The 16,046-nt window shown below is 38.6% G+C and overlaps 5 protein-coding genes across 6 annotated transcripts in view; 1 reads left to right on the forward strand and 4 right to left on the reverse strand.

Annotated features, from left to right (window-relative positions):
• LOC145491696 (centromere protein I-like) overlaps positions 1 to 16,046 on the reverse strand; it is a 221,957-nt gene that overhangs the window by 189,676 nt on the left and 16,235 nt on the right. The gene's annotated exons all lie outside the window — the stretch shown is intronic.
• LOC145491868 (2-acylglycerol O-acyltransferase 1-like) lies at positions 471 to 7,233 on the reverse strand. 2 transcript variants are annotated; one of them, XM_081471153.1, is made up of 5 exons: positions 6,001 to 7,233; positions 5,283 to 5,502; positions 4,100 to 4,299; positions 3,615 to 3,729; positions 471 to 1,009 (listed from the first exon to the last, which is right to left on the reverse strand). In XM_081471153.1, the coding sequence occupies exons 1-5, from the start codon at positions 6,437 to 6,439 to the stop codon at positions 880 to 882; spliced, it is 1,104 nt and encodes a 367-aa protein (XP_081327279.1). In that variant the 5' UTR covers positions 6,440 to 7,233; the 3' UTR covers positions 471 to 879. The 2 variants fall into 2 exon arrangements, with proteins under 2 accessions (XP_081327279.1, XP_081327280.1); XM_081471154.1 differs by lacking the exon at positions 471 to 1,009 and having other exon boundaries at positions 1,878 to 3,729.
• Positions 7,315 to 10,834, reverse strand: LOC145491869 (2-acylglycerol O-acyltransferase 2-A-like). The gene is made up of 4 exons (XM_081471155.1): positions 10,249 to 10,834; positions 9,417 to 9,636; positions 8,710 to 8,909; positions 7,315 to 8,138 (listed from the first exon to the last, which is right to left on the reverse strand). The coding sequence occupies exons 1-4, from the start codon at positions 10,700 to 10,702 to the stop codon at positions 7,981 to 7,983; spliced, it is 1,032 nt and encodes a 343-aa protein (XP_081327281.1). The 5' UTR covers positions 10,703 to 10,834; the 3' UTR covers positions 7,315 to 7,980.
• On the forward strand, positions 11,006 to 13,983 carry LOC145491870 (U6 snRNA-associated Sm-like protein LSm1). The gene is made up of 4 exons (XM_081471156.1): positions 11,006 to 11,148; positions 11,505 to 11,573; positions 12,717 to 12,832; positions 13,433 to 13,983. Exons 1-4 carry the CDS (start codon positions 11,103 to 11,105, stop codon positions 13,616 to 13,618), a joined length of 417 nt encoding a protein of 138 aa, XP_081327282.1. The 5' UTR covers positions 11,006 to 11,102; the 3' UTR covers positions 13,619 to 13,983.
• On the reverse strand, positions 14,122 to 16,004 carry LOC145491872 (LITAF domain-containing protein-like). The gene is made up of 2 exons (XM_081471157.1): positions 15,338 to 16,004; positions 14,122 to 14,635 (listed from the first exon to the last, which is right to left on the reverse strand). The coding sequence occupies exons 1-2, from the start codon at positions 15,526 to 15,528 to the stop codon at positions 14,524 to 14,526; spliced, it is 303 nt and encodes a 100-aa protein (XP_081327283.1). The 5' UTR covers positions 15,529 to 16,004; the 3' UTR covers positions 14,122 to 14,523.

A 16,046-nucleotide genomic window follows, 5' to 3' on the forward strand; every position in this document is an offset into this window, starting at 1 on the left:
AATGACACTACAACATGTCGTCTCTAAATTTGTCCAAGGTTGCTGTGTTCTTTGCTTGTATGTGTTTACCATAGCAGGGGTGACGTATGCGTTTGCAGCCGCCGGGCTGTATTTTCTCTACTTCAATCCTCAGTTCTTGCCCATTGCTGCGTTGTACTTAGCATGGATGGTTGTAGACCAAAAGAACTCCAAGCAAGGTGGAAGGAAAGTCGGTATTGGTTACGTAGGTGACTTGGCTGTTTTCAGATATTTTCGAGATTATTATCCTATCTCACTGGAGAAAACAGTGGACCTTGACCCTTCTAAAAACTATATTTTTGGATATCATCCTCATGGTTTCATTCCTGAGGGTTTGGTCATTAGTTTTGGGACCAAAGTGCTGGATTTTCAAACAAAGTTTCCCGGCATAACACCGCACATTGGAGGACATTCACGTGAGTACTACGCACGGGAGGCGGGGGGGGGGGGGGTACTACTCATAATGGACTATGCTAACCCCTGGTGGGGTAAATTATGACAAACGATTCTTTTGCACTGAGAAGCCAAAATACAGACCTTCGTTTTTAGATGAATTTGGAAAGTGATATCACATAATTTAAAAATATTTTACTGTAAGTGATGGATCATTGTTGAAATCTGGAGATTTCCAAAATGCATTTACTCAACTGCTTAATTAATTTTCCAGTAGAATATTATGACCAACCAACAGAACTCAATGGTTGAAATATAAGGTCTGCAAGTGGTTCAAATGGTTAGAAGAGGGGGGTCCTGAAGACGGAGGGAAAAGGGTGGGGGGGGGGAGGAAAAAGGGGTATAAATCCCATTTACTATGTTTCGCCCAAATCCCAGCTGCTTTTCCATTGTCATTGTTTGTGATTCTCAGTCCCAGTGACTCAAATCCCATTTTCCCAGTTTACCCATTTTACCCCATCTGAAGCCACCTCCAAAAGTGCTCATCTTAGCTCCATGCTCTATCTTTTGAGCACTTCTTGATCCATCATTGACGCTCCTGTAAGATGTTTCAAAATTAGCACTAGTAATGATGTTATCACCTTCCCCACTGGAAAATATTTTTGACCCCTTGGCACTTTTATTCTTCTAGTGATACTTTGGTCACCAATTTTACGTGAGATTGCATTGTGGCTTCGAGTTGTGGATGTAGGGTTAGAGAGTTGTAGATACGTCTTGACTCAGATCGGCCCAGGCCATTCTTTGGCTTTAATACCTGGAGGCGCTGCAGAGTCTCTAGACTCAAGCTCCAAAGAATACATCTTAACTCTGCACAGACGAAGACAGTTTATCAAAATGGCTTTAGAGACAGGGTACGAGTCAGACTTTTAGTTATTTTGATGAACATTTGGTTCACTTGTTAGACTCGCTTGGCACTGTTTAGCTTCATATCCAGCCCTTGTTTGGGAAATGAGCCTGTACTTCTTCCCCAAGCAGGTTTTAGTAACAGGACTGACTCCAGATCAACAGGTCTGGGTTTAATCCTTGGTTGGAGCCCGAGAGGAACTCCCATATAAGAAGGCCGGGGATGCTTGTTGTACCTCTTAGGGGTTAAAAAGGCGATTTTGGTACCTCAGGGTGTTTGGCCTCAAAAGGTTCACAGAGGGAACTTTTACAGTTAAGGGTATTGAACTGAAAAAAGGTATTACATGAGATAATGTGTTGCTTTAAAATTGGTACCTCTTAGGGGTGAAAAAACTTCCAAGCCACGCCCACAAAACTGGATCTTGGTACCCCTTAGGGGCTCATGCCAAAATTTCATGAGCAGCCCTGTCCTTTTTATATATTTTATATTGTGGTCTTTAGCAAGACACTCAGCTCTCACATGCTCAGTTCCTGAGTGTTATTAAATATTGTCCTGCATGCAACCAAAATTTCTCACCATCATTAAACCCATGACTTGGGACGATCATGTCAGAAGGTTGATAGTGCCAAGATGGTTCTTATGTGGCAGTCAGATATTGATTCATGCCAAAATAAAATGTTCAGTAATTAACACTCTTCTGTCTTTTAATTTTTAATGCAGATCGTCTCTGGTTCCTGTGTTTGGATTTGGACAAAATGATTGTTTTCATATTCCTGCCAGCCTTGACTACTTCAAGAGCTACAAAACAGGACACACAAGGCTGGAAAAGTGGTTTAAGATTCTCATCAGAAACACATTAACCACTTTTTGTGGCAAATACAAATTCATCCCAGCTCTTCCTTACAATAAGCCTATTACTGTTGTAGGTATGATATGGAATAAATATTTAGCTACAAAACTAAATATGCTGTACTTGCTGCAAGTTATTTGATGTAGGTAGTGAAAAGCAAACAGCAAAAGCCATATATATCATGGGACTCATTAATGGACTGCAGCAGACTCTCTGACTTTGTTATTCTTGTGTCTTATCACTGACTGATATCCTGTGAACACAGATGAATTTCCAGCTTTTGTTTCACACCACCAATTTTTTTTTTCAGTGGGTTGAACAAAGTGGAAAATCCATCAGTGTTTCCAGGCTAACTGACTGACTCTGACCAACTGATTTACCAGGAATTTAATGACCTGACTAATAGTCTTAAATCAGTAATTTTTTTCATTTTTGTTCTTTTTTCAGTTGGCTCACCAATTCATGTAGAGAGGGTAACAAGTCCAAGCTATGAACAAATCAAACAACTTCACACAGAATATGTCAGAGAATTAAAAAAATTGTTTGAAGAAAACTGTTCAAAGTACAACATCCCTAAAGACACTGGAATCATTATTCAGTAACTTAATTTATGCCAGTAGTCATTCACCTTAACGTAAAAACCTGTAACTACTCAGTAAGTCATTTTTGTTTTCACATCTGCAGGAATCCCTCCATTCCCTGACAGGCCCCCAAAAACATTAAACTTAAAAATTTTATAGATAGAGAGGTTGCTGGGATGAGAAGAAGCTTGTTCTTGCTTAGTTCAACTATACATCAGAATGATAGGCATTGTAAATTATATTACTAGTGTACTTGAAAAAAGGCATGACTTTGTTTTATCTCATTAACTCATACTTATTTTCCATTCTTGCTTTCTTTTATATTTTCCTAACCAGAACAAACTTTTCAAAGGCTTATTACATAACTTTTTATCCAAAAGTGATAATTTAAGTGCCTATTTTTTTACAATATAATTTATAAAGTAAGAATTTTGTATAAAAATAGATCTACAATATATTTTTTTATTGGGTAATTAAAGTTATGAATATCTGTAAAAGTATTATTAAATAATTACAGGATATTAATAATTTACTATTCTATTTAACATGACTACCCAGTTTATCTATCAGCTATTCTTGGTTTCTTTCTTGGCATGAAGAATGCTTCATTCATGCATTTTCAGTATTCAACTGGGAATGGGCAAATTTTTTTAAAAAATTGAACTGCCATTCTGTAACTTTGCCAATACGTGATGCAAGTCGCTTAGTGATAAGTAATTACTGTTTAGTAGAGAGGGATCATCACACATGCATTGAACATGAATAAAACCTGAAGTCCAAAGAAACAATAGCAAATCTGATACTACTGAGCTGTATGTAAGTTAAATTTCAGTAAATAATTAACTCAGTCGACTCAGGAACACCATACTTGGCTTTGTTGTCTTCAAACAGCTGCTTGAGTTTTTCAGTGTAAGTGGCATGAAGATCATCAAGTTGTTCAGGAGTTGGTTTTTCAACTTTTGTAACAGGAATAGGAGCCCCAACTGCAAAGCACAAAATTAAAAAATATAATTATTGAGATATGATGCCCAAGGTTTAGCACCTGCCAGCTGTTTCGTTTTTATTCTGAGTCACAGATGCCAGACGTTGAAGACAACGCAGATGATCCAACCATATCAGAAGATGTCCAAAGATTTTGAGACATTCCAAATATTTCTGAAGTTTCCTAGTTCCATTGCCAGTTGCCAGTACATGTGCTACATCTACTATCAACTTTTTGCAAACATTAATTGTAGCCTGTACAATAAAGGTGCTGGAAATGTTTTTAAAAAGGCATATTTAGCCTGTTTAACTCAAACACATAATGGCTCTAAGCCTCTTTCCTGATATTTATGTATTTTATTTTAAACTTACCAACAACATTGACTGGTTTCCTGTGTGGCAGTAATCCAAACGTATACTGGAAAATTCCACGTCCATGAAAAAGAACAGGAGCAAATGCAACTTTCTTTTGAATTTTGAGTTGAATGTCTCGTAGCCTTGATCCTCGAGGGTTACTTACTTGGTTGAAAAGGTCATTTTCACCAAAGGCAAACACTGGAACAAGAGAGGCTCTAAAGATGGAAAATATTATCAGAAACGATAAATTGTACATGAAATGGTGGAAAAGGAGTTTTAGCTGACTTCAGAACCTTTGTTGTCAGGTATTTTGTTGCAGCTTTATGTCCCAGGCAGCTTTAGTCAAAGTCAGCATGTTCATGAGTGCAATTTCTTGTTTTATGCACCTGCAGGACTGCAGTTAGTAATAAGCAAACTGAAGCACCTATATTCAAGCCCCAGTAAAGTTTTAAATTGACTTACTTCAGGTTTCTTGTAAGATCTAAAGCCTGGATGGGGGGGGGGGGGGGGGGGGCGGAATTCTTCCAGAAAAGTTGGATGGGGTGTGCGGCCCACTTTCCAAAACCCCAACCCTATTTATGACCAAAATCTGCGTTTTTTGCTACCCTATATATGACCCGTCCAAAAATTCGATAGCCTATTTTATGACCGTTATGGCTGACACAGTTGCCCAAACATAAGTTATGAAGGGCTTTTGTTGACAGTTAAAGATGAAAAGGTAGCTTCTTCTAAGAAACATACCCAATTCAGGACTAGAGTGCTAAAACCATACCCTATTTTTAACCAAAATGGCCAAAATCGATACCCTTTTTATGACTAAAATGGCTGAAAAACCCTACCATTTGGGGCTGCACATACCTAGCTATATAGCCCATATAAGAAAGTACCCCCGTGATCTAACGGCTGTGCACAAAAACAATAAATAAATAAACATACAAAACTGTTCTTGTTTTGTCTTGAATGTACACACATCCAACACATAAAACAATGTAAGATAAACACACAAAAAAACAAGATTTGCTTGTACTGTCTGACACTGTAAGCAAGATGTGTGATAGCCTTAATCCAGGCGTTCAGTTAGTTGGGGCGTAGCGCAAAAGCGCGGCGAGAGAGCTCACCGTTTTCGCGCTGCGCCCCAACTAACTAAATGCTTGGAAGAGGCTAGATGTGTAAAGAGTTATCGATGTCTGCAACTCACCCAGTTCGCAAGGCAAGTTTGATAAATCCTTTCCGTGGCTTCAGGATTAAGGTGTAAGTTCCAGGATGAGCGTCAAATGCCTCCTCAGCCCCTCCCACCACGATCACGACTGAATTACCAGGTCCCTTCTCGGTCAGTATGTACTCACAGCTCTCACGAGTGACATTACACATTCCGCTGCTCATGATATAGTCACGGAATAATGGAGGCTTAAACAAGGCTATGAATTTAAAGACATTCACAACAACGTGAACAAAACTTCAATAATCAAGAAAAAAAAAGGGTTGTGTTGTTCCAAAAACTATCCACACCACTCTCGCGGACGGGTTTTTGGTTTGCACCCCGCTATGTCTCTGGAAATGCCAGCTTTGCTTCACTGTTTCCTCAAAACTTTGGGCTTTTGAGAACCTACTCCTCTTGGAACTTCCGGCAACTCTCCTCGGGGTGGGTATGGATATCTTTTTTATCATAAGAAATTTATTTTTTTCCAAAAAAAAAGGAAATCACATCATGTTGCGTCTGGTCACGCAATATGTTGTGTTATCGTGCACGTTCTTACTGTAAAATGCGTGACATGACAAAAAAACAAAAAAACAAAAACAAAACAAAACAAAACAAAACAACAACAACAACAAAAAATCCCACGACGCGATAAAACTCATCCGTGATAATGACTTGTCCTAATCTCAAGCTATTTGAAAATTCACTATTTACTCACCCATAAGCGGTAACAAATGTGGAGTTATTCCCGGAAAAATACCACTAAAATCTGTGGCTTCGGTGGCAAAATTACAGAAGGCCCCCGAGCACAGAATCCCGTGAGGATGGTAGCCAAATATGTAGTTCTTGCTCGGCTCAAGTTCCTCTGTTTTGATCAACTTGATCGGAAAGTAATCCCTGAAATATTTCCACACTCGCAGTCTTCTTACGAAGTTAGATCGCCGCCCTCCGTGGTCTGGGGTGCGTCCATCGATGAGATAGGCCCAGCTCAGATACAAAATGGCGATGGGATAGTATGAGGTGAAAAACAGGCCGAGAATAATCAAGGTCCCGATCAATGCTCCGAAAAAGAACGAGTAATAGTAAAGCGCAACAGCTGCGGTTTCTAATCGACGGTGAAGAGGGATGCGAAGCGGTGCAAACTCTACAAGAGGCATTTCGTTCTGCGAGACTAGCAGTCTTCTGCTGCTGTACTGATACTTTTAGCGAGCACGTTTCAAAATACTAGCCTGTTCAGAGTTCAAAGAACATAATCGTGCCAAATGCTGCAGACTGTCCTCTTCCGGTTTGTGTCATGTTTCAGAACACGTGTTATATTCGTAGCCGTCACACAATCGGGTTACCAAAGATACGTAGAGATGGACGCCCAAAATTTCAACAAGCAAGACTCTGCGCTGGACTGGAGCCTCTCCGATCAAATTTTCCTTGTGCTGTTTTATAGTCGTTCAATGGTTACCCTGTATGTACGACTACTCCAATCGGGCCACCTAAAAGAAAATTGAGCAATCAAAACGTAAACTGAGAACAATGGACTGGTAGTTTCTGGTGACGGCAAGTAACGGTCTGTTTGACGCGAAAATATAAACACTATCGACTCCTCTGCGCTCTATACACTCTTATTGATTCAGTCCTTGACGGCGAATTATTGTAATTATAAATCTTGCTCGGAAAATTTAGCTGAAAACTCATTTTGCGACAACTAAATCGAAACAGTTGAAAAGAGTACAAAATTTAGGATCGAAACTAACCAATCAACAAATGGCAAAGTTTCCTGAGTTCGCAACTCCTCGCACTTCGCTGGGTTTTCAATTTTTTTACGATTCTTCAATGTTATTGGTTTATTTGAGGAAAAGATCGCTAGCCTTTGTTCTTAATTAACGCTCTGATTGGTTTACTCATTTCGAAGTGGCCCGGTTCGAGATTCGAGAAGTCGCACCGTAAAGAAATCTCACTGGTGAACACTTCTACAAACTTCTACTGGTAAGGAAAGCTTGTTTGAATTTTGAGTATTCAAATTATCAACCACACCAGCTGTAGAAAATTGAGATTTTAATATTCTCTTTGCAAATAAATAATTTAAATTACAAAATATAACTTGTTGTAACAAAACATTGGTTTAATACATCTAATTTATATGGTCACTCTTTTTAAAATAATCTTGAAATACTTGAATCTCTTCAATAAATTCTTTGTCAATCCATAACGAATAAATTATTAGCAAATGCTAAATTGTAATATATTACGCTTAGTTCCCTCCACTCATCCTCTGTTGTGGCTTGCATAAATCTGTGGCGTTAACCATTTCATATTTTTGCAAGCCACATTAAAAATCTTGATACAATTCAATTTAAGATCGTGGACACTAAAATTTGAGACATTCATTGGGTCAGGTCATACCGACCATTGTAGCCAGGCTGACTAACTTTATAAAGATCTTTTCTTAAATTGACTTTCGACTTGCCCTTGCAGGGCTGCTGCTGGACGCTTTTTTCAACCAGCTAATGCCAGATGTGAACTGGCCATCCACACCACAAGTATGGTGTTGTTTTTGGTCCAAATAATAATTATTTGAATAGAATGCATGCAGTGCAGTATGTTTTACAGGTTGCACAACGATTGCCATTTGTTTTACACTGTTTAGAAGAAATTTTTTTCTTTTTATTTATGGACGGTATTCAAGTTGAATAATTAATGTCTATTACACAATTCTCAGTTTAACGCTCCTTGGCAGACCATATCTGTGTTTCTGTTCATCGAAGAGGTTAATAAGCCCTTGTACGTATTTCTTGTGAAGTCTGTTTACTTGCTGAGGACTTGGATTTGCAACAGCTCTCTTTACTGGGATTGGAGCACCAACTACAGACAAAACAAAATCCAAATTAAAAAAGTTGTTGAAAAGTGGGAGTGCATTGGGGTACGAAGATTACAGGACTCGTGGCCAAGAGTTCAGCTGGGTTATAAAGATGGAAGGCTCCTTACTTCTGGCTAATGGTTAGACCGGAATTAGATGGTTTGAATTTGTCAGAGGTAACACTTGTAGGTTGCACTGCTTGCATGATATAAAAATTCTATACAACTTTGAACATTTGACATTTCTGAAGCTGACCATCACAGAAGGGTTTTAAAACAATGAAAAATCTTGTGACAGTTTTCGTCTTCAACAGAACAGTCTCAGGCAGATTGTAAGAACTACAAGCTCCTACAATTCTGCAGAAACTCATGAACTTTCACACTCTTGCAATTCCTAGGATTAAAACTGTATGCTGGGGTTACACATATGATATTAATTCTGCCCAGTCACTTTACTTGAGGTGCAGCATCTCCAGTAAAGTGACCTGGGCAGAATTAATACCAAACATGTATGTGTAATTCCCTTCAATATACACTGTTATGTCTAAAGTATCCTCATTTTACTACTTGTACATACCTACAGTGCATACTGGTCTCCTGTAGGGTACAATACCAATTATCTTGGGTAAGATTCCTCTTCCAAAGAACAGTGGAGGAGCAAATGACAAGATTTTCATCAACTTGTTTTGAAATGCTCTCAGTCTTGAGCCTCTTGGATTACTGACTTGATTAAATAGTTCATTTTCACCAAATGAAAATACTGGAACAAGATATGCTCTGAAAAGAAAACAAAAGAAAAATGTTCCTTATTGCAGAAAGGGCCAACAGGAGGGTTAAGCAGTAGGTGAAATCAAGGACAAATGAAGTGCCAAGAGATGCATGTCTGAAGTGATAAAAACTACTAATGCTGGGATAAATTACATCTCAACTTCACATGCACAACATCATGACCCCCTCACTCCCCGTCCCCACCCTTCCCCCACGACTCTCCTTGTTAATGATTTCAAGTATTACAGGTTTAGACTATTCCATCATCATTATTTATAGTTAGGCTCAAAGGTGGCAGGCTCAAGTCTGAAATAGATCTCTCTTTTTTTTTCCTGTTTGACCTCTTTCCAATGACCTGCACTGTTAACAAGATTAGGTTTAATGTCTGAAGTTCTGCTTTGACAATATGGCTTCAGCATAAATCCCATGATCTCTGCCCAAAGCTATGAAATAGTGACATGCCAGGAGGATGTATAGGTATTAAGGTTTAAGGAAATGTTTATTCAATATTCTTACCCTGTTTGTAAAGCCATCCTAACAAATCCTTTCCGGTTTTTCAGGGTCAAAGTATAAGAACCTGGCCGAGCATCAAGAGATTCTGCTGCTCCACCAATTGCAATCACTGCTGCGTTACCAGTTCCCTTCTTTGTAACTATGTGGCGAATGCTCTCTTTTGATACATCGCATACACCTCCAGCCATTACAAAGTCTCGCCAAAATGGAAATTTAAACATCACTGAAATTTACATGATAGAATAAAATTTTAGAACTTTTCATGTCTATAGCCTTGAAATGTGATATTTGTCTGCTTAAGCTCAATGAACACCCATGTTGTACCCAGTCGGGGGTCAAACAAATAATGTGAAACCTCTTGAAGCCATTCATGCTTCAGCGCTCATCATACAAAGTTCATTGGAGAGGACTTCTTTACCAGCTACACCGTAGTACACCATTTAGCTATTCCCTTGGAGAAAAATATATCAAACGTTGGGAGTTGGCGAAACAACAAGATAGATGAAAGGTTATGTATGTAACTGAAGCTCTAAAATAAACAAACAATGTATCAAGTTTATCCTGTTTAGGACATGATCAGGAAAGCCTAAAATAAGCGACGGGGAATTTTTTTCTAACATTCCAAAAAGAAGGACACACAAAGGCAATCATCCATCAAATTACAACTCCAGTAAACTTATTTTTGCAGTTTTTTGGAGTCTACAGCATAAGACAAGTTCACTTGTATTACGCTGCATAGATACAAATAAAACTCTTGAAATATATGCTTACATGTAAGAGTAACCTTAATATTGTTAGCACAATTTCCAAAACCAAACGAAAATTTTGTACTTACATGTTAGAGTGAGAAGATGCGACTTTATGCCAGGAAAAAGATTGCTGAATCCAGTAGCCTCAGTCGCAAAGTTAACCCAAGCTCCAGCACACATAATTCCATGCGGATGGTATCCCAGGATATAGTTTCTTTTTGGGTCTAGACGCTTAGTCTTTATAAGTCTTGCTGGGAAATAATCACGAAAATACTCCCAGCTCTTCAGTTTTCGAAACGTCTCGGACCTTCTTCCTCCTTTCGCTGGCGTCTTCAGATCAAAACAATAAGTCCACACCAAATAAATGACGATGAAGCTATAGACAGGCGTTAGAAACACATAAATTGAGAGGAGGATTCCAATAGTGTGCCCGAAGATGAACAACACCGTCATAAGCAAAACGACGGCGAATTGTAGCGGCTCTTCAAACACCGAAAAAGACAGCGAAAAACTCGTCTTCTTTCTGTGTTTACTAGTCATTTTGGAAGCAAAGCGTCGTCCTTCTTGTTTGGATAGCAACTATCTTAAAACGAAACGTGCAGGATGGATAAATCGTAACTACTTATGAACTTTGCCCAGGCGGTCTTTGAACAACGGAAGATGCAACGGTGTATTTTGTATTTTGATCGCAGTGTGGGAAATGACAACATTGTCGGATCAGTTTTCACGTGTCTCACGTCACGCTTTCATCACGCGTTTGTTCACGTAAACCGAAAGATGTACACGTGATTGATTTCCATATATGGTGTGTTAAATCTTATCATTACCAGGTCTTCCGCGATCCGAGAGTTTCTGATACGCCTGACAAATTTTGTTTATGAAGAGGAAGACTCGGAAATTATTTCACTTTGCATGCGAAAGTCTTCAATAAATTTCCACAATGAGCTTTCTTCCCGGGACTGCAAGTCTCGTCAAGGAGATAGATAGTAAGTTTTATGTTCTTTTCCTCAATTTTATTTGGAACCTTGTTGTTTTTCTCGGAAAATTTGATACGTTGCGCTGAATTCGTCGGTTCAAGAATTTCTTGGCAAGTTTTCAATAATAGCTTACGTTGTTTTCAACTGCTGTTCATGTTGGTTAGGTCTGAGATGACATTTTTTGGTAGTTTATGATAACAATTGACCAGCGTTATGATTGTTTCCGTTCCAGTAGTTAGTATAGAACTTTGCCATTTTGTTTCATCAAAGGCAATTTACACAATAGTTCCAAAATATATATTTTTTGAAATACTAATATACCAGTATATGTTATATGTAACACTCTTTACTTTGAAAATTGCCAGAGAGACTAATGGTTGTCCTTCGAGATGGAAGAACACTGATTGGATATCTGAGATCTATCGATCAATTTGGTAAGTGTGGCAAACTGGTAATGTTTTCTTAAGCAACATAATAACAACCTAGGATACATCCATTTTAATCCAATATTAGAGTCAATGCTAAAGTTTTCAAATTCTCAAGGGTAAGATGTGAAACTGCTGTGCATGATGATCCTATGCCCTAGGTTGGTCCTAGCTGGAGGTTTCTACTTTTCCCTCTTCAACCCAATGTGCAATTCCAGAAAATATCTATACCTACAGTACCCCACAAAAGGGATTTTTTTCTAAGGGCCTCCCCCTCCCCTCTGGAAATTCCTATCAACCTTCATACTTTTCTTAATTTTTTGTCCTTAGAGAACCCCCACCCTTCACCCCCCAGGAAATTCCACTCCCTCCAGTGGGAGAAGTATGGATATTTTCTGAATCTGCACAATAAGCTGAGCTGTGAAGTAATGACATGAGTTGCTGAAGATTTATCAAACCTGACATTTTTGTATTAAGACAACCTGTCAGATAACATGCAGATTTAGGCACTTTGCTTTGATGAAGGGCTAACACTTGCAACTTCAGCTTCAATAACTCGCTATGGTGGTTAATTCATTTTTGTCAACTTCAAGTTGACAAATAACTGAGTGTTAACCTGGGTTTTGAAACCTATACTGAAGGTCCTTCAACATAGTCCTGGTGCTTATAAGCACCTTGGATCACACAACCTTTGATTTGTGCAGACACAGGTTCACTACCATAAAAAGTCCAGTTCAAGTCAAGTTAGTTTTTAGTCTAGGTCGCCTTGTAAATATAGTTAATTTGGAATGACATTTTTTCCTTTGTTTAAAGTACACTGTAAGTTAACTGTAATTAACTTAGTAGAAGTAGATTTTAGTTTAGGTAGTATAAGACAAAGAACTTTTTTTTTTCTTTTTTTTTGCGGGAAGGGGGGGGGGGGGGTCAAAGATTTACACCTTATGAAATTATTGGTAAAGGTAAAGAATCCTATACCACCGTGTTGCCCAACATGTTGGCTGATACACTACTGACACATGCACAGTCTACCAATGTTTTGACCAACACTTTACCATCGTGTCACTCTGTCTCACACTCCTACTATTTTTTATGCATCTGCCATATTTCTGTATAACAGTATGGTGGCGAAACTAACCACTATTTTTGTTCCAGCCAATCTTTTGCTTCAAGACACTATTGAAAGAATTCATGTTGGAGGAAAGTATGGAGACATTCCCAGAGGAATTTTTCTTGTCAGAGGAGAAAATATGGTCCTTGTTGGTGAAATAGTGAGTGATTCATAGTGAAGATTAGAGTGATGTCCATGAGTGATGACTTTGTAAAAACAGAAGCAATCACACTAACCATAGGATTCAAAGAAATATAAACAGTTATGAAAAAATACCAGGTTATTCAAGTTGGAGGCTAAAAATAATACATCATCTAGTCTATCAAGCAGGCTGACCTATGTATCATATATGCAGCACAGCCAAAGAGCAAGTTGCTAACTAGTACTCTGGTCTTTGTTGGTTGCAAGTATGACCCAAAGGTATAACTGTATATCATCCTTTTATGTTCTACTGAAGCAGTTTTCTTGTGGCTGTCATAAAATTAAACTAGCTTGAAGTAAGCAAAATCAGTGGCAATAAGCTGTATTCATATTCTCGGTGTTGGAATGGAACTAAGGTTTCAACCGAGGCTAACATGGGCAGTCTTTTCAAATGCAAATGACATGAATCTCTTTTTAATGATATTTACACGCATGAGCCTCCATTGCAGGCTGGCTCCAGTCCAATACCAAGAACACGAATATGACCTATTGTAGGGGATGACATGACAGTCACAGAAAAAATTAACTGTGTTTTTGTGTCTTTCTGATATTGTAAAAGGATGAAGAAAAAGAAGCAAAATGTGAACTTCAAGAAGTATCAGTGGCTGAAATCCTTGAAGCACAGAGGGACGAACAGTTGGCTAAAGAAGAACAAGAGAAAGCAAAGACCAAAGCAAAACTGAAGAAAGGTCTCCCTGTTAACGCATCAGACACTTATCTTGACCATGATGATGTTTTTAGTTGAGATTCTTTGAGAAATGATATGACACATCAAGGAAGTCAATACTAAGCACCAATCCCTGAGGTGTCCGATAATTGTCTGAGTCCACAGTATCGACTTTGTTGCTAAGCAACACGACTCATCTGCTGACATGACAGTTTTGTAAAGAGCTTAAGGTTTGGCAACACTTTGGTTCCAAATGAGACACTTGTTTTCTGACTGATTAGGAAAGGCTTGGCAAGATATAATAATATATTTATTGTAACTTAACTGTATATTTCTGGAAATCTTTTTTATGTATGTGTTACTTGTCTCAGATTTTAAAAAGTCAAGCTAAGTCTTCGTTGATTATCCAAGAAATGTGCTACATGAAATGTAACCATTAGAGAATAAACTTGCTCCAGGAGCAAAAACATCTCATTTTGTTTTGAAACTTGCCTTTTCAGTTCCAAACTCAGAATCTAAATTTTCTTTACAGATAACCATACATATCTTTCATTGTTAATACTAAGAATTGAGGTTTAGATCAGTGCAATTTTTCCAACTGGGTGATTTTTTTTATTTGCATTGATTTGTCTGTCTAAAGAGACAAGTGTGCAGTTCCAGAAAACATTCAAACTCCCTCCCCTACCCCCCAACCACCACAAATGGGATTGGAATTTCCTGGGGGTGGGGGTTGTGTGAGACCAAAACAGTTTAAAGAAATGTACGAAGCTTAATTGGAATTTCCAGAGGGGTGGGTCTTTTTTTTAAGAAAAAAAGCCCTTTCATGCAGGAGATATGGACATTTTCTGGAACTACAAAACGAGGTAACTTCAATGTACTGCACATGAGCACCATGCTCAGATCTGTTTTACATCATGCATTTTTGGGGCGGTTAGGGTCTGATTTATTTGTCGCTGATGTCTAAGCTCGCATTCTTGCGTCTGTCAACAGAGCCTGTTGAATTTGCCGACCGGTGCTCTGCAGTTCGGGCATGTGTGAATGACATCCTTACATGAATCAATGCAGAAAGGAATTAGACAGCATCCCAACCAACACCTGACGAAAAAAAGTAAAACACGTGGAGTTAAAGAAAAATAAACGACTTTTACAGTTTGACACAACTAGAACAAATAAATTAAGCCAATTTGTTAAGCATACTTATTATGTGGCGAGCTCCATGAGCTGGCAAGATGACCTGAATCCTGGCGCTGTGATTGGGTACCCAAGCAGACAAGATGGCACTCTTACCCGCTCGGGATTACCCGCTGTGTCCCGCAAAACAATAGTGTTCTCAGTTCCATACAACAAAACCCTGTATTGACTAAGCTTGTTCGGTCAAGATGGCTGGATATTGGCCTCGTTCTGTTTTTGCGTGTATATGGACTGAGACTCCGTCTCGGTCCATAACTTAAACACGCAAAAAAAGAAAATACTTGGTATCCAGCTATCTTCACCTCACGCTTGTTCAATAACCTCTACATATTGAAACAAAATTTCCCCGTGTTCCAAAACCTTTGGGATAACCTTGTGATCCCAAGTAAAAGAAAGCCTGAGAAAGCAACTCAGAACTCAAGAAAAGAAAAGAGCATTTATTTGCGAATTGAACCGTTCATTTCTTGTCCAGTAATAATTATTTCACGGTTCTGAAGCGTTGTTAATTAACTAATTCCTGGAACTGGATTTAAAGTACACCTCGTTACCGTGTAACTCTTTGTTAACTGGCTATTTCTTGAAGCAATATTTCTTGAACTCTCTTACCCCATAAAACACAGTAGACTCGCTGAAAAGTACGTCAAGTTGCCATCTTCCTTCGTGGTTATAGTGAACACTCTGGTCTGACAGTAAGGACAGCATACATCCACTGGGACCTCACCATAAACCGGATAGACTGGAACAACACTGTACCCGTTTAGCTGGTTTGGCTGGTTGGTGGTGGGTGACTGGTACATCGCAAACTTTGGATCCACTGAATTAACCGGAAAAAGCTTTGATTCTAAGGCTGCTTTCGTAGAATTTCTTCATCACGACGAACACTGATTAAATTTGAAATTTGAAATTCATGAGTCAATTCAGGAACGCTGTAAGGCATTGTATCAACACAGCTGGAGCAATAATGAATGTTTATGAGTTCAGCGTTTTAGCGTTCATAATTTGCGAGGACAAAAATATTCATTTGAGTTCAGTTCTGTTTTGAATACCTTGAGGATATACAATACTGCAAAATAAAGTGAAATTAGACTACTCTCTTTTTTGTTTTACCTCGGTTCACATCAGCTATTTGGTCGGGTAAGTGATCCAAAAGCCGATTTGTCCTTACGATAAGGATAATTTTATATGATACATTGCCAATCGGGATTTTACAAGAATTTAGAAAGTAATCAGGATGTGGTCTTGATTTCTGACCTTAACACTGAAAGAAATGGATGCCAGTTACAAGTAATAGTTACGAGTCGAGCTTGGAAATCAA

Source organism: Orbicella franksi, chromosome 7 (genome assembly GCF_964199315.1).
Source record: "Orbicella franksi chromosome 7, jaOrbFran1.1, whole genome shotgun sequence".
Taxonomy (NCBI): Eukaryota; Metazoa; Cnidaria; class Anthozoa; order Scleractinia; family Merulinidae; genus Orbicella; species Orbicella franksi.